General features: G+C 39.5%; 1 protein-coding gene across 3 annotated transcripts in view; it reads left to right on the plus strand.

The window, feature by feature from the left end:
• The window catches only part of PCSK5 (proprotein convertase subtilisin/kexin type 5), a 417,590-nt gene that overhangs the window by 264,568 nt on the left and 136,660 nt on the right, over positions 1-16,362 (plus strand). For all 3 annotated transcript variants that reach the window (XM_037495353.2, XM_037495354.2, XM_037495352.2), the window contains exons 14-16: positions 7,664-7,807; positions 11,836-11,938; positions 13,492-13,685. In XM_037495353.2, coding sequence (XP_037351250.1) covers positions 7,664-7,807; positions 11,836-11,938; positions 13,492-13,685 — 441 coding nt within the window. The remainder of the gene's footprint in view (positions 1-7,663; positions 7,808-11,835; positions 11,939-13,491; positions 13,686-16,362) is intronic.

Consider the following 16,362-nt stretch of genomic DNA (forward strand, 5'->3'; position numbering starts at 1 on the left):
GTATTCCCAGTGGGCCTATGATGGACTTCACAAATGGTATGGAGGGAAATGATCGATTATGAGATAACACTCTTCAAAGCATTTAAAAGGATAAACTTTTAGATCCAAAATGATCTTAAGTTAAATGAACCAGGTTTTGCAATTGGATTTCCTTGCATCATACATACCCATTGCACACTTGAGAGATGACATAGGAAAATGGGCTCTCTATTGCTTTACTACCTAGAATAGAAGCAAGTCATCAATTCTGAGTGATCATTCATTTCTCACCACTCCTTAATGTATACCACTTGGAATTCTGAGACTGAATAGCACCCTAATTAAGAAAAGCATAGCCATTTACAAGTGAATCCAAAGAAAAACTGGCAGCGGGTAAGCCACATATAAAACAATGCAAATGTGGGAAAACAGTGACATGCAGCATAAAATTTGTTCATGTTCCTTTGTCAAGCTCCCAAACTACTAGAAATGAACAGGAAGGCATAATTATCCAGTGGTTTAACAGCACATAATTTGGATTCAGATGAACTTTTACTTGAATTATAATTGACATTATATTTCAGATATACAATTATTTGATATTTGTATACACTGCAAAATCACCACCATAATATATCTAGTTAATATTCATCATGTTACATAGTTACAAAATTCTTTAATGTGAGGAGAACTCTTAAGACTTACTTTTAGTGGACCTCCCCGGTGGCGCAGCGGTTGAGTGCTGGGTTGTGAAGCTGCCCGCGGCCTCTGCGGCGCCGGTTCAATCCCCGGCTGCTCCCCGGCCACAGGAGGAGGGTCCCACATGGCGCACAGACCTCTCCTGCCGCCCGCTGCTCCCCTCAGCAGTGTACTTCGGTCCTTCTGCCTGCTCTGCTCCCCGCTCTGCTCTGGTGAATTCTCTCACCCTCCGGCGCTTCTGACTGTACCCAGTGCTTGTATAAACAAACAAACAAACAAACAAACAGACAAACAAACAAACAAACAAATAAATAAATAAATAAAACCTGCCTCTATTAAGAAAAAAATTACTTTTAGCAACTTCAAATGTACAGGATGGTATTAACTGTAATCATCGTGATACATTCATACCCCTTTTTAAAAAAAAGTATTGATTTGTCAGTCTTTTGCATATTTATATAACTTTGGTGGTATGCTTTCACACCTCTATATGTGCACATGCTTCACTCATCCTCCACCAACATTCTCTTGCCAAGGTCCTTCCCCACCCCCTACATCCTCCTCCCTTCCCCCTAGTCCCTCTGGTAACCAGTATATTTTTCACAGAATCTAAGGATTATTTTTTCTGTACTTGGGTTATTCATATTCCCCAAATAAGTGAAACCATATGGCATGTGTCTTTAACTTTTTGACTTATTTTACTGAGCGGAATCTCAAAAGCCATCCATTTTTGTCCCAAAAGGCACTATTTCATCATTTTTTTAATAGCTGAGTGATATTCCATGGAGTATATATTCCATAATTTCTTTATCCAGTGTACTGCTGTTGGGCGCTTAAGTTGGTTCCATGACTGGCCAACTGTGGACTGCTGCGAACATAGAAGTACATACACTTCCATATAGAGTGTTCATATTCTTTGAGTAAATACCATGCTGTTAATATTGCTAGATCATATGGTACTTCCATTTCCATTTTTTAAGGTATCTCCATAGTGTCTCCCATAGAGGCTGCATCCAGTTTCATTCCCTTCCACAGTGGATGAATGTACCTTTTTCTCCACATCCTTACCAACATTTGTTGTTTCCATTCTTTTTGATATAGGCCATTCTCACTGGTGAGGTGATATCTCCCAATGTAATTTTGATTTGTATTTCCCTTATAACAAGCAACATGGAACATTTTTTCATGTGCCTATAGGCCATTGAATATCTTCTTTGGAAAAGTGTCTAGATCGTTTGTCCATTTCTGATTACATTGATTTTTGTTGTTGTTTAGTTGTTAGAAATTAACCCTTTGACAGATGTATAATTGGCAGATATTTTCCCCCATCTGTAGCTTGCCTTTTTGTCTTTGTGATTGTTTGTTCTAAAGTACAAGTTTTTAGTTTGATGTAGCCGGACTTGTTTACGCTTGTTTTTGTGTCTCTTACCATTGGGCTTGCATCCCCCAAATACATATTCATACTGATGTCCAGAAGAGTATCACCTGTTTAATCTTTTAGTATTTTATAATTTCAGGTCTTATATCCAACTCTTTAATAGATTTGGAGTTAATTTTAGTGTATGGAGTTAAGGATCTAGTTTCATTTTTTTGCATGTGGCTGTCCATGTGTCCCAACACCATTGGCTTTCCTTTCTCTATTCTATGGTCATGGCACATCATCAAAACTTAACTGCCTATATTTATTTGTATGGGCTTATTTCTGTGCTTTCTGTTCTGTTCAATTAGTCTGTGTTTCTATTTTGTTCTATTGCCATATGGTTTTGATTACTATTGACTATAGCATAAGTCGGAGAGAGTGATACCTGCATTTTCTTTTCTCTCAGGATTGATTTGGCTGTTTATGGTCTTCTGTGGTCCTATAGAAACTTTGTAACTTTTTGTTCCTATGTCCTTGAAAAAAAGTCATTGGGATTTTGATAGGATTACATTGAACCTATAAATTGCTTTAGATAATATGGCTGTTTTAACAATGTTTATTCTTCCAATCTGTGAACATGGGGTATCTTCCATTTCTTTTGTGTCTTTAATTTCCTTTTACAATATTTTACAGTTTTCAATGGGTAGGTCCTTCACCTCCTCTGATAAGTTTACTCCCAAGTTTCTCCTTTTTTTTAAAGATAGATTTATTTATGTATGCGTACAAGTACTGGGATACAGACCAGAGGTGCAGGGGGTGAGAGAATTCACCAGAGACAGAGTGAGGAACAGAACAGGCATATCTACTGAAATACACTGCTGAGGGGAGCAGCAGGCTAGACAGGAGAGGTCTGCTGCACCATGTAGGTTTGCTCCTTGGCCAGGATTGAACTCGGGCTGCAGTGGCTGCTGATAGCTTCACAGTGCTGAAACTTAACCCCTTGTGCCACCAGGGAGGCCCCCCAAGTATCTCATTCTTTTTGGTGCAGTTGTAAATGACATCTTTTTAAATTTCTCTTCTAATTCATTGTTTGCATATAGAAATGGAACTGATTTTTGTGCATTGATTTCCTGACCACTTTTCTGTATTCACTTATTTCTAGTAGATTTTTGCAGATCTTTTTTTTTTATTTTCAGTGTATATTATTATGTCATCTATGAATACTGATAGTTTCACTTTTCCAATTTGCATTTCCTTTAATGTCTTTTTCTTACCTAATTCTCCAGCACAGACTTCCAATACTATGTTGAACAGTAGTGGACAGATTGGATGTCCTTGTCTTGTTCCTGATTTTAGGGGAAATGCTTTTCAGTTTTTCACCATTGAGTATGATAGGTTTGTCATATCATTTTATTGAGATATTTTATCATAAATGGATGCTGAAACTTTTCAAGTATATTTTCAGTTTGTTGAAATGATCATGTGGCTTTTTCTTGCTTTTTGTTAATCTGGTGAATGATACTGTTTTGTATGTTCAATCAACTTTGCATCCAAGACTTATTATTTTAAATATTGGAAGTTTGTGCCTTTTGACCCCCTTTACCATTTTACCCACCTCCACCCTGCTTCTGGCTGCCACCAGTCTTTCCTCTGAATCTATGAACTTGGTTTGTTCTTTTTTTTGCTTCATAGATTCTAAATACAAGTGGTATCATGCAATATATGTTATTCTCTGACTTATTTTATGTAACAAAATGCTCCAAAGTTCCATTTATGTTTATATAGAAAGATATTTTTCAAGGCAGAATAATATTCCACTCTACACTGTATTTAATAACAAAATTATGCAACATTTGTATACATTGAAAAATGATAATCACAATAAATCTATCATCTTTCCTTAGCATCTTTCAAATTTGCAGTACCATATTATTAATCATTATCCCTATGCTGTACATTACAACTCTTTTTCTTTGTAACAGCTATTTTTTACTTCTTGATCCCCTCACCCATTTAGCATCCCCAAGTCTTTTATTTTTTTTAATAGAGGCATGTTTTATTTATTTATTTGTTTGTTTGTTTTGTTTTGTTTTGTTTATACATGCACTGGGTACAGTCAGAAGTGCGGGAGGGTGAGAGAATTCACCAGAGCCAGAGCGGGGAGCAGAGCAGGCAGAAGGACCGAAGTACACTGCTGAGGGGAGCAGCGGGCGGCAGGAGAGGTCTGCACGCCATGTGGGACCCTCCTCTGGTGGCAGGGGAGCAGCCGGGGATCGAACCGGCGCCACAGAGGCCGTGGGCAGCTTCGCAACCCAGCGCTCAACCGCTGCGCTGCCGGGGAGGCCCGCATCCCCAAGTCTTACCTTCTCTTGGCACATACAGCCTGTTTCCTGTCTCTCTGATTTTCAGCTTTCAGTTTTCAGATTACACATATAAGTGAAAATATATGGTATTTGCTTCTCCCTGTCTAATTTTACTTAGTATAATACCCATAAGGTCATGTTGTCAAAAATGGCAAGATTTCATTCCTTTTCATAACAGTAGTGTTCCATTATAGACATACCACATTCTGTACATCCATCAATGAATACTTAGGAGGTTTCCATATCTTGGCTGTTATGAGCAATGCTTCAATGAACAGCCAACTCTTCCAGTTTTGAATAGTCTTATATTGGAGATGAACCTTTTTGTTTAACCCTGCTGTTGCTTCTGGTTGTTTCTCAAAACTTCATGATTGTCTAAACAGCCTATTTTATCCTCAGTGTATTGCAGTAGTTGATGATGGCCTAAGATCTCTTAGGATCCCAAAGGAAAGATCTCAGGAAGCATCTAGGTTCAAGCTTATTGAAAGCCAGAACTTTAGCAACCTTTACAGTATGCAAATACATGCAGCCCTGTGGGACCACAAGTATAAGCCTAACTGGTCCACAGAGCTGGGCAATGTGGGTAACAAAAATCAGGGCACTTATGCAAGTTTACAAGTTTCTTTTTAGAAGGTGCCAGCAACCCGGTGTGAGGTAGAGGGGAAGTCTAAAGTTTGTCTCCACCAGGTCTATGTCTAAATATGTGCCAAAGCAGAAACCTGTCTCTCATGCTTCAACTCCAGGACAAATATGTCTCTTTCACAGAAAAACTGCAGGCTGCTTTATTCAGCTATCTGCACTGTGCCCTGCAGTTGTGAGCTTTTCAAAAACTGTCTCCATTTGTTAGAGTCCCATGGAATCCAGAAACTCAGTCCTGCTGGCCACCAGAGCCAGGCTATCACTGGGTGTCCCTGGGTAACAGTCACAAAAACCAGGAATTAGGCAGCTGTCTAAGCTCCCCTCAAGGAGACACTGGTGGTTTTCAGTTTTGTGTTTTTGGTTTTTTGGTGGTCATTACTTTTTTATTTTTTTTTTTTAATTTATTCTGAAACAAGGCAAAGGGAGGCTTTAAGTAAGCACCCATCTGCCCTCTGAGGTTTCTGGAGAGGGGTAGAGCAGGCCCTTATGTGTTTAATTAGAAGCCTGCCCCTGAGGCCACAGCTGTGAAGATGAGCTAATAAGCCTGTTTCACAGAAAGACTAGATGCCTCCATTTGTTGCTTCTTCCTGTTCCCTGAGGGTGGTAGCCAGTTCTGAACTCTTTCCACATTTGTCACAGTTCTTTGGGGCCTGACCACCTCTGTGCAGCAACCACAAAAATTGGGGTACCAGAGGAGATAAAATGCTCCTTTCTGGGAGATTCTGGTGAGCTGGAGCAAGGTAGAGAGAGAAAATACAAAACTGGCATCTGCTCAACTCCATCTTTGCAGAATATTTCAGTAGACCGCTAGAGTTGTGTTAAAATAGATCTCTGCCCTTAGACCAATACTTTAACATAAATGAGTAAGCCTCTTGCACAGAAAGAATGGGCTACCTCTGCCATGGGCCTTTGGGGTGGGGGCCTTCACCTCAGTGGTCAGCATACAGCTAAGAACCATTCAGTTTTCTTTAGCTTTGTGGATCTCATGGATTTGTAACCCTTAAGCTTTCTAAGATAGGTGTTTTGGAGGCTCGTCTGTCAGGTGCAGATCCAAAAGGGGTGCCAAATTTGGTATTCAAACCCTTCGCTCCTCAGGGAGAACCTCAGGTTGTTGAGGTCTCTCCTGCTTGTGAATCCCCATGTCTGGTGTTGGCTTTATGGTAAGATTGTGTCTCACCCTTTCCTATCCATTTTCCATTTATATTTTTTCTCATTCACCCAGTGTGTAGGAAATCACTCAAACCAGTTTGGAATTCTTGCTAGAGGACATTATTCCAAATGTAGGTATAGATTCATCGTGTCCATGGTAGGTGGTGAGTTCAGGATCTTTGTCTTCATCTTGAACCAGAATTGTTTTCACTATCAGTCTGCCCACTGGGAAAGTTACCTTACTGCCCACAGGAAAGTTAACAACCCCTGTCACTCATTTTCATCATGAGAATTGAAGTACGCGTACTGTCAAGTTTCATCCTATTCAATGTTTACAACAACTACTAGTTGTTGTAAACATTGAATAGGTAAACATTGAATAGGATGAAACTTGACAGTAAGCTCTTACAAATGATAAGCCTTTTTTATGGAGTTTATAGATGCTAATAGAGGAATTAGCTCACATGCTGAAATTCACTGCTCTGGACCATGGCAGAGGCCTAGCCCTGACCACACCTGGGTAACATGCATTAAACCATAGGAAGAAGAGGTCAAAGGGGTTCCTGCCTTCCTACTAGCTTATACCCACGTTTTTAATAGTTTTGTCTTAATTCCTTGTGCTTATGGGTGATTTCTTTTTGATGTGAATCTTATTAAACTTAATGGCCTGGAGGTAGTTTGTTTTCTACTTATACATTAAAGACTTCAGTTTTTATAAAGCTAAGAAATAAGTGGATACATAGGAACTAAAATAAAGCAAAATGTCCCCTGTGAGCAAGCCATCCAAAAGAGGCAAAACACTTGCCTCATGTCTCAAAGGCTCCTTGCCTGGAAAATGCACCATGGCAGCAATGTACAGTTAGACGTTCTGCAGTGGCAGAAGTGGCCTATCTTTGTGCTGTCCCACAGTGGCCCCTGGACACATGCTGCAGATGCTATTGTGCACTTTGCATTGAAACATGGTTTGTGTGGCTGAGGAACTCAATCTTTGGCAAATGTCTGCTGTCACTGGACAGCACAGGACTATAGGGTAATTAATATAGGATGCACTTTTAAGATGACTAATTTAGGAATCGGGTGCAATAAAGTATTACTTTTGATCTATTTATTGAGAAACAAGTCAGAAAATGTCAACAAATGTTTTTAACTTAAAGTCCTCTATAATATTATAGGATTCTCTTCAATACTCTTTATTTGCAATTCATCCTTTGATCCAGTAATCTGTTTCTCAGACTTCCTGTAAATCCTCAACAGAGGCCTACCCTGTAGTGATGCCCAAATACTGAATGTATGATTATTACATGGTTAATTCTGCAAATGGTGCAACATGCATTTCTAGCCCTCTATCTGCAACCACGCTTCATATGACTGCTTTCCATAATTCTTCCACTGTTGCTTCCGTTTGCCTGAGAAAGAATTAAACTATAGAGCTAAAGAGTAAAATGCCTGATGATGCTGTGGTTTGTTTCCCAAGGTAAATTGAAAGAATGGTCTCTGGTCCTTTACGGCACCTCCGTGCAGCCATACTCACCAACCAACGAGTTTCCTAAAGTGGAACGTTTCCGCTACAGCCGCGTTGAAGACCCCACTGATGACTACGGCACAGAAGAGTACGCAGGTGAGCTGACTGCCAGTGGGGCGGGGGCTAGCAGCAAGCCAAGGCACCGTCCCACCATGCACAGATAAGCCTCTGCGCTCTCCTCCCAACTACTCATGTGTATATACATATACCCCTGTATTCAGATACCCATGTTTTTTGGACAAAATTAAAACCACACAGTGTAGTTTACATATTCTTTATTTTCCATTAGACATATGATGAGCATATTTCCCTGTTAGCAGATATCATTAGAACACACATTTAAAAAACGTGATAGTCCATACTATGATTGTACTGTGATACATTTAGTCCAAGATCTAGGGTGTGTAGTTTTACATCTTAGTGATGCTAATCTAAATCTTATTTATCAGTCTTTGTCTGTATCTCTTTATTTCTTTAGAACAAAGTTCTCTTCTAATTGCTACATCAAAGGGAATAATCAGTTTTAAGGCTTGGATACATTTTGTCACTATTTTCCAGACACTGTGTACCAATCTACACACTGACCAGCTGTGTGGGTGTTTATTGTACTCATTCCTGCCAACATTGCAAGGAAAAAAGAACCCTTTTAAATTATTATAGCTTTGATGGGAGTAAATCTAAACATTTTCTTCTCTAGTTCTTCTCTGAATTAAATGCTACAGTCTTATACCCATTTTTATATTCAAAGTGGCAGCAATTTTCTTATCTATTTATAAGAACTCTGCATTTTATTGTCTTATATTTACTGAAAATATTTTCTTACTTACCACTTCTGAAATATGGAGGTTTTCGTGTGTTCTTCTGACCAAGACAAAAAAAAAACCTGGAGAGTTTTGTTTCAGACAATAGCATTTGTGTTTTTTTACAGACATTTCTTCCATTTCTTCCTTTAAAAGCTGAATTTTGCAACCGCTGGTTTTTATATTTGGCCATTAATTTTGGTTTATGACCTGTAGTGTGAAAAGTAGTTCTGTCTTTAATTATTTTCCAAGTAAATGAACATCATTGAACTATCACCCGTTTATTAGTTAAGGATGTTTCCTTATACTTCTAAGGAATATTAGGGTATCTTCCGGTCTTACCTTTTCTGATTTATTGCTCAAATAATCAGTAGCACCTCTACTGTTTATATTTTACTATCTGTTGACCATCTCCTGTTTTCATTGTTATTTTCTAGTCCCCATTTAAAAACTAATTCGAATTTACATGTTCTGATGGGAAAAACTTTTTACCATATGCAGTCATCCCAATCAATACATAGACCATATCCCATTTTACTGACATATTTAAATTTTATGTGCTGTTCCTAGTATTTTTGGGTCTTGTTGTTTTTGTGGAAATAGCCTATATTTTCTGTGTACTAGCATGTAAGAACTTCATTGGCTATGCACATTTATATCTGAGCACTTCTCTAAAATATAAGCTTGAGGTAATTTTTCTGAGGCAGTCCATAGCTATATCATCTGCACCTTTTTTTTTTCCTCCTTCCTAATTTATTTCTCATTCCTGTCTTGTTGCATTGGCTGCCACATGATGTAACATTTGATGACAAAGGTTCCCTTAATAGAGAACTGTTTATAAAATAGCAGTTTAATGTACCTTTAGATGAGATTTTTTTCCCCTGAAGCTCTGAGATTCTTTCGCTAGATTCTAAAGAAAAAAGTGCTCCATTAATCACCTTCACAGAATATCTTAAATATGCATATGGTTCCTTTTATTCTAAACAAGTAGTATTCCAGAATCAATAAGCTTAGATAATTCAGACCAATTGAACTAACCAGAGTTAAGATTGTGTCTGTCTTATTTTGAGCTTGTAACATTAATAATGTTATAAGGAGCACACCAATTCATCTTCTCCGACAGGAGAAAGTATGTCCAAAATCCTTATTATTAAATGAACATGGAGCATAATTAGAAATTATTAGTATGTACCTTATGGTATGTATCCAATTTGTATGTTGATAATGTCCAAATTCTCAAGTTACACATCTTTGTGGTTTTTGTATATTACATCTCCAAAATGTCCACATTGGCACTTATGAGAGAAAAAAGAATTATTTCATTATTATCTTGCAACCTAAAATGCTGAAGTGCCTCTGGGACAGTTTAAAATTTAAAAGAGAAGCACAGCACACAAACTTGCCACATAGAGCCCTTTGGCACATATCAAGAATAAATGATTTTTACATTTAATTGTAGAAATCATCTGTTGAAAATTTAGGGCCACCCATGACTCCTTTTCTTTGGAGTGGTGATTTTCACCTTCATTAAGAAATCAGTATGTCTAGAGTCACAGATGGCATTATCATAACCAGATCCCTGTATGGTTTCATAGAATTGCAGGGACATGTAACTGACTAAATGTCAACCCTGACACAGCCAAGACACCGTCTCCTTGTGCACCATTGTAGATAGTTCAACTCTCCCAGGTTGTACTGATGGTGGCATTTAAATTTGAGATCAATTTTAAGTCTCTGGAGAGACAGATAAATAGTGCTATCCAATGACTCTTGGGGAGAGCCTCCCCGGTGGCAGAGTGGGTTGAGCGCAGCCCTGTGAAGCTGTCCGCAGCCTCTGCAGTGTGAATTCGATCCCTGCCAGCCAGGGAGATTCCCACATGGCACAGCCGACCTCTGCTGTCATGCCCGCTGCTCCCCTCAGCAGTGTATTTCGGTCATATACCTGTTCCCCAGCTTTGTATAAAAATAAATCTTTAAAAAAAAAAAATGACTCATGGGGAAATCAGGAATATAGTTCAAGTCTGCAGCTTTTCAAAATGACTCATTTCCATTCAGATTGAAGGATCATCTCTAGCATATGATTTACTACCTGAAGAAGTATGAGACCTGGACTAAGTTGTAGGACCTATGTTGGATCCCACTCTGCTAGTCATTGGATTCTTGGCAAGCCTTTGTAATTCTTGGAAGGTCTGTTTTCTCACCTGTAAAATGAGGATATCTGATTCAGTTTCTCCCTGCTCCTCCTTTCCCCATTCTATTTTATGTGACTAGGTAATTGTAGAACACACTCCTATAATGACTTTAGAGAGGCCAAGACTCAGCTCCTTGTGGTTAGAATCAGGATGGTTCAAAACTTTTCTGGCACCCTAGAGTTACTGTTTGTACATTTTGTGTATTTTATCGCTATTTTTAAAATCATATTAATTTCCAATGGGAAAGAACTTGAAGATGATGAGACCAAGCATCCCAAAATATGGAGAAGGAAAAACGGAGCTTCCTAACTAACCCAATGTCATTAGAAAACTTTTCATCAATCACAAAATAGCTCCATCTTTCTGGAATTTTGTTTTCCTGCTTGTGCATTCTCTCTAGCTCTATACTAAAGAATATGTAGCAAGAGAGATTAAGAACCATCAACCCAGATCTGGAATTCTTTAAGTTTGCTTGCATTCTTTAAATTTATGTGTAGTTAGTTTTCTTTTGTTGAGCTGCCCTATGGGTAGGATGCAATTTTACTTCTATTATCTCTGCCTGAAGTACCTGGTTTGTAATCCAAGACTAGATGCTGATAAGCTCGTGCCAGATACCATAATGAGGTTTCTTTCCAGCTACAGTATCACAGAGGTATTCAGTGGCTTCAGTGACCTTGAACAAGATAGACAATCTGGTCTAGGCTTTGAGTAATAACTTTCTCTTTTTCTTTCAACAGTTTAACTTCTCTCTTTCTTTAATTAGTCTGACATTTTTACCATTATGCATATTTAATTGTAATCAGGTTTTTTTTTTTTTTTCAGTTGTACAGTGTCATTGCTCACTTCAATTTTGAAATATTTGTTATATCCCCACAAGGCAACCATATGTGCTTTGAAAACCAAGCCATGACTAGGACTTACATTCTTGATGCTTAGGTAATTGAGGTTTTCCCCAAAAAAAGTCAAGAGTTCATATTTGGGCTTCTAACCACATAGTACATTATTCTTCCATCTTAAAGACACTCTGACTGCCTAAGAAAAAAAGTATCTTATTTTCTACGAAGTTCAAGGAAAAGTCGACCTGCTTTAAAATCCTTTTTTACCAAGTGTTGTTGTAATTTACTTTGGAAAGGTCCCTGTGACCCTGAGTGCAGTGAGGTTGGCTGTGACGGACCAGGACCGGACCATTGCAATGACTGTTTGCACTACTACTACAAACTGAAAAACAACACCAGGTAAGAGTGAAACCAAGTTTGCCCCCCACCACACTCACACACACAGTTCCCAGGAGTACTCACCAGTCCCAAGGGGCAGCAGCTGCTGATAATCTCCCTCCAGGACCTCAGCACAGAAAAGCAGCTACTGCACAAACCCACTGCCTCCTCCTGTAATTCACAATGAAGTAACCACTTCTAAATTACAAGACACAATATGTATGTATACTGTGAAACTGAAAACTTTGGGAGGGGCAAGTTCTTCCCCTCTGGACCAGACTGTTCCAGGTCATTGATATTTGATACCACGGCTGCATTGGTTCTTCATGAAAATACTTGTGCAAAGGCCAAACAGGTGTGCTTTCTCCCACTCCCTCACCCACAAGGCCTCAGTGTAGCAAAGGTGCTGGTCCCTGCTTGTCCTCACTCTTCCACTCCATGCACTGAGGTGAACCTGGCTTGCTCCCTGAGTCTCTGAACCTCTGGTTTCCACCTCAGATTATTCAGCTAGCTGTCCACTGCTCAAGGCAGTGGAACATGACTGTTCATCTGAGCCCACGCTCTCCAGTCATGCCTCTCACAACCCTGCCACCTTCTCCCTCTCTCAGGCAAAAAAACTCAGTGGGGAGTTGACTTGAATTCACACTGCCTTCACCTGGACAGACGTCCCCATTCCTATTACCATCCATACTGGAATTTCAATTCCTTAGAAGAAATGCCCTTGGCTATCTAAGCACCTCTGTTATATCCTGGACTTAGTAAAACACCTGACATTTAATTGGCACTTGGTAAATAGTTGGTGAATGAACACAAAATCCTCTCCTTAAATTATGGGCAAACAAGGAAATTCTTTTAAAATTTACCCTAAGTAACATAAATGCATATATTAGACAATAGCGTATAACTATCACACACAACGGATCCATATGGCAAATACTGTGCAAAAATAGAAGTAACCCTTATTAATTATCCTTTTCATATAAAATCATGGTTCCTATATCTAAGTGGAAGAAGGTAGGACCAAGACATGCCTTATAGGTGAACATATATTGTGTAACTGAACTGCTGCTTTATCACTGACACAGGCGAAAGCTTCAACCTACAGAATTTGACTTTGGGATATGGTATTACCATGGTTTAAAAAGGATTTTGCGGGCCTCCCAGGTGGCGCAGCGGTTGAGCGCTGGGTTGCGAAGCTGCCCGCGGCCTCTGCGGCGCCAGTTCGATCCCCGGCTGCTCCCCGGCCACCAGAGGAGGGTCCCACATGGCGCGCAGACCTCTCCTGCCGCCCGCTGCTCCCCTCAGCAGTGTACTTTGGGCCTTCTGCCTGTTCTGCTCCCTGCTCTGACTCTGGTGAATTCTCTCACCCTCCCGGCTCTGACTGTACCCAGTGCATGTATAAACCAACCAAACAAACAAACAAATAGATAAATAAATAAGACATGCCTCTAGAAAAATTAAAAAAAAAAAAAAAAAAGGGATTTTGCGAAGGAGGACACTGCTTACTCAGCACCTCCCATAGAATGCTCAGGACTGAATCACTGATGATAGCGCCCTTCTCCTTCCACACGCAGGATCTGTGTCTCGAGCTGCCCCCCTGGCCACTACCACGCTGACAAGAAGCGATGCAGAAAGTGTGCCCCCAACTGTGAGTCCTGCTTTGGAAGCCACGGTGACCAGTGCCTGTCCTGTAAATATGGATACTTCCTGAATGAAGAAACCAACAGCTGTGTGACTCACTGCCCTGATGGATCCTATCAGGATACCAGTGAGTAGATTTCAAATATTTAGGTTTTAGAAAGGAACATTCCTTTCCTGTGAAATCTAGACTTTGCTTATTAACAAACAGGATCTAGCCAATTTTTTTAAGAGAATAATTTAGTTTTGTAAGAAAACGGTAAATAATTTCATGTAAATTAATTGTAACTTCCATGGGGTCCTCAAGCTGTGAGTGATTTGTTAGGAGTACACCCAAGATTTAGTCTATAGTGACCCTCATGCACACCTCATGACTTATTCAAAAGGATGCAAAGTATAATCAGCAGGGAGAAAAGGCACAATAGACAAGGTCCAGAGGAAACCTGGTAGGAGCTCCCAAGTGTTTGCTCTCAAGGAATCACTCAGGATATATTTCCCCATTGACAGTTTGTTACAATATACATGAAATGTAGTCCACAAAGGAACCCCATTAGGGTTCCCCAGGGTTGTTGTTAGGGTCTGGCACATACAACACTAAGATTACAGACTACTGAAAGGATAGTAGGGGTTCAGCATAACCCTCATTGTTTATACACGTAGTTCAGACACCATGAGCCACTCTTACAGTCAGGGTGATGAGAACCTGAAATTCAAGTTTACAGAAAGTAACCATTATCCAACCTCATAAGAACCAGATTTGTATATCAAAGTATACAAATTTCAATTCAAAAATTCAAAAAACTTTCATGCAAGTGTACAATAAGTCTATGTCAAGACATATTCAAAACATTCATTAGCGAACATACCTGGTGATGAATGGTACACCAGGGAAGGCAAAATAAAGTCAGTAGCAAATTGAATAATTTTCTACATGACAATGCAACAGTAACTTGGGAAGTTATTGTTTTCAAGTGGACAGAAATTATTTGCAGCTTTACCGAGAAGAAGTCTGTAAATTAAAAATGTAACTTCACAGAAGCTGGGCACTAATCAATCAGCCATCATTACACACTGCTCTTCTGTGGCCTGTAGGAAATTTTTGCTTTGTTTCTGAGTCCTAGGTATGTGATGGCACTAAAATTTCATATTTTACACAACCTAAGAGAAGAAACTGAAACGTAAAGGAACAAGAGATTTTGTTGTTTTAATGAGGCAAGAATTCTGGATATTCTCTTAATTCAGAGGTTGGCATTTCTCTATGTATCAGATGGAGTCTCTCAAATTACACTTTAGACTAATAGATAGGAATTACATTTCCCCTTAAATCTAGAATATGTTGGACAAATGGGAGTGACGGGACAAATGAGATACATAGAAATAAACATTCCTAGAAAGAATTCAAAATGTTATCAAGAAAGTTGAGCCTTAGAAATTTAGTTTTTGAAAATTGCATGACAGGATCAATATAATGGAGATAATCAGTTCTTTTTCCAGAGTCTGGGAAGTGATAATTAAGGAACACTGTTCAGACACTTGGGAGCTCCTACCTGGTTTCCTCTGGACCTTGTCTATTGTGCCTTTTCTCCTTGCTGATTATACTTTGCATCCTTTTGAATAAGTCATTACAGAGGGCATGAGGGTCACTATAGAGTTGCCTTTTGTTACAGTTATCTCCATTGATGAGTGGGGTTTGCATGTAACAGTGATCATGACTACTGATTACTGCCAACATGTTCGCAGTACTTTATATAGTTCTCAATTAATTTCACTAACTCCAAGACAAATTGACATAAGCATCTTTGAAATCTACTTAGCAAGTGAGAGAACAGAGATTCTCTGGACATGTTAAGAGGAGAATGCAAATCTAGGTCCTCTGACTCCAGGGAGACCATGGCCCAACTACCATAAGAATATGATGGACTTTGTATGGTTGACCCTTGAACAACATGGGTTTCAACTGTGTAGGTTTCCTTATCTGCAGACTTTTTTCTGTCTTTGGGTTCTACATTCACAGATTCAACCAATTGCAAATGTCACTTGGTCGAATCTATAGATGCAAAACCCAGAGATATCAAGGGCCACTTTTAAGTTGCATGCGGATTTTCTAGTGTGCAAAAGTCACCACTTCTACCCATTGTTTAAAGGTCAACTGTATCTTATGCTAATGAATTCAGACTTGCTCCAGGTTTCTCCGTGAAACATGAAGGATACCAACAATTAGAGTATGTAGAGGAAGAGAAACCCATAAACACAGCTTCATTCAATCCTACAGGTGTATGTGGTTATAATTTACTTGCATCTCAGAGATGGGTACCTAAAGTCTCCCGAAAAATTCTGTCATAAAAGGCCTTATGTAATACACCAAATCACCTTTTTTTTTTGTGGGACCCTCGCCAGAGGCCGGGGAACGAACTGGCGCTGCAGAGGCTGCGGGCAGCCTCGCAGCCCAGCGCTCAACGGCTGCGCCACCAGGGGAGGCCCAATCACCATTTTTTACTACAGAAAAATCATACATTTCCCTTCTTTCTCCCCATTGCGGACCTGTGTTTGGTATTAAACGGGAAAGTCAATACTCAGTGTATTTGTTTAGCCAATTCCACAGCGGTCATAAAGTACCAGACACTATTCTAGAGGATGTAAAAAATAAATTACCAACCCTTACCTTGCAATGACAAATGTAGATTCCCACTTCTAGTACAGCTTATGAGTAGTCCTAAAAGCTCATCTAGCAGTTTCACCTTAACATCTCTCTTTTTGAGAGAGAGAATGGGAAAAAGAGGGGAGAAGTCAAAGTATTCAATTAAGTG

This window comes from Talpa occidentalis, unplaced genomic scaffold (assembly GCF_014898055.3).
Source record: "Talpa occidentalis isolate TD23 unplaced genomic scaffold, MPIMG_talOcc4v2.1 talOcc4.7, whole genome shotgun sequence".
Classification (NCBI taxonomy): domain Eukaryota; kingdom Metazoa; phylum Chordata; class Mammalia; order Eulipotyphla; family Talpidae; genus Talpa; species Talpa occidentalis.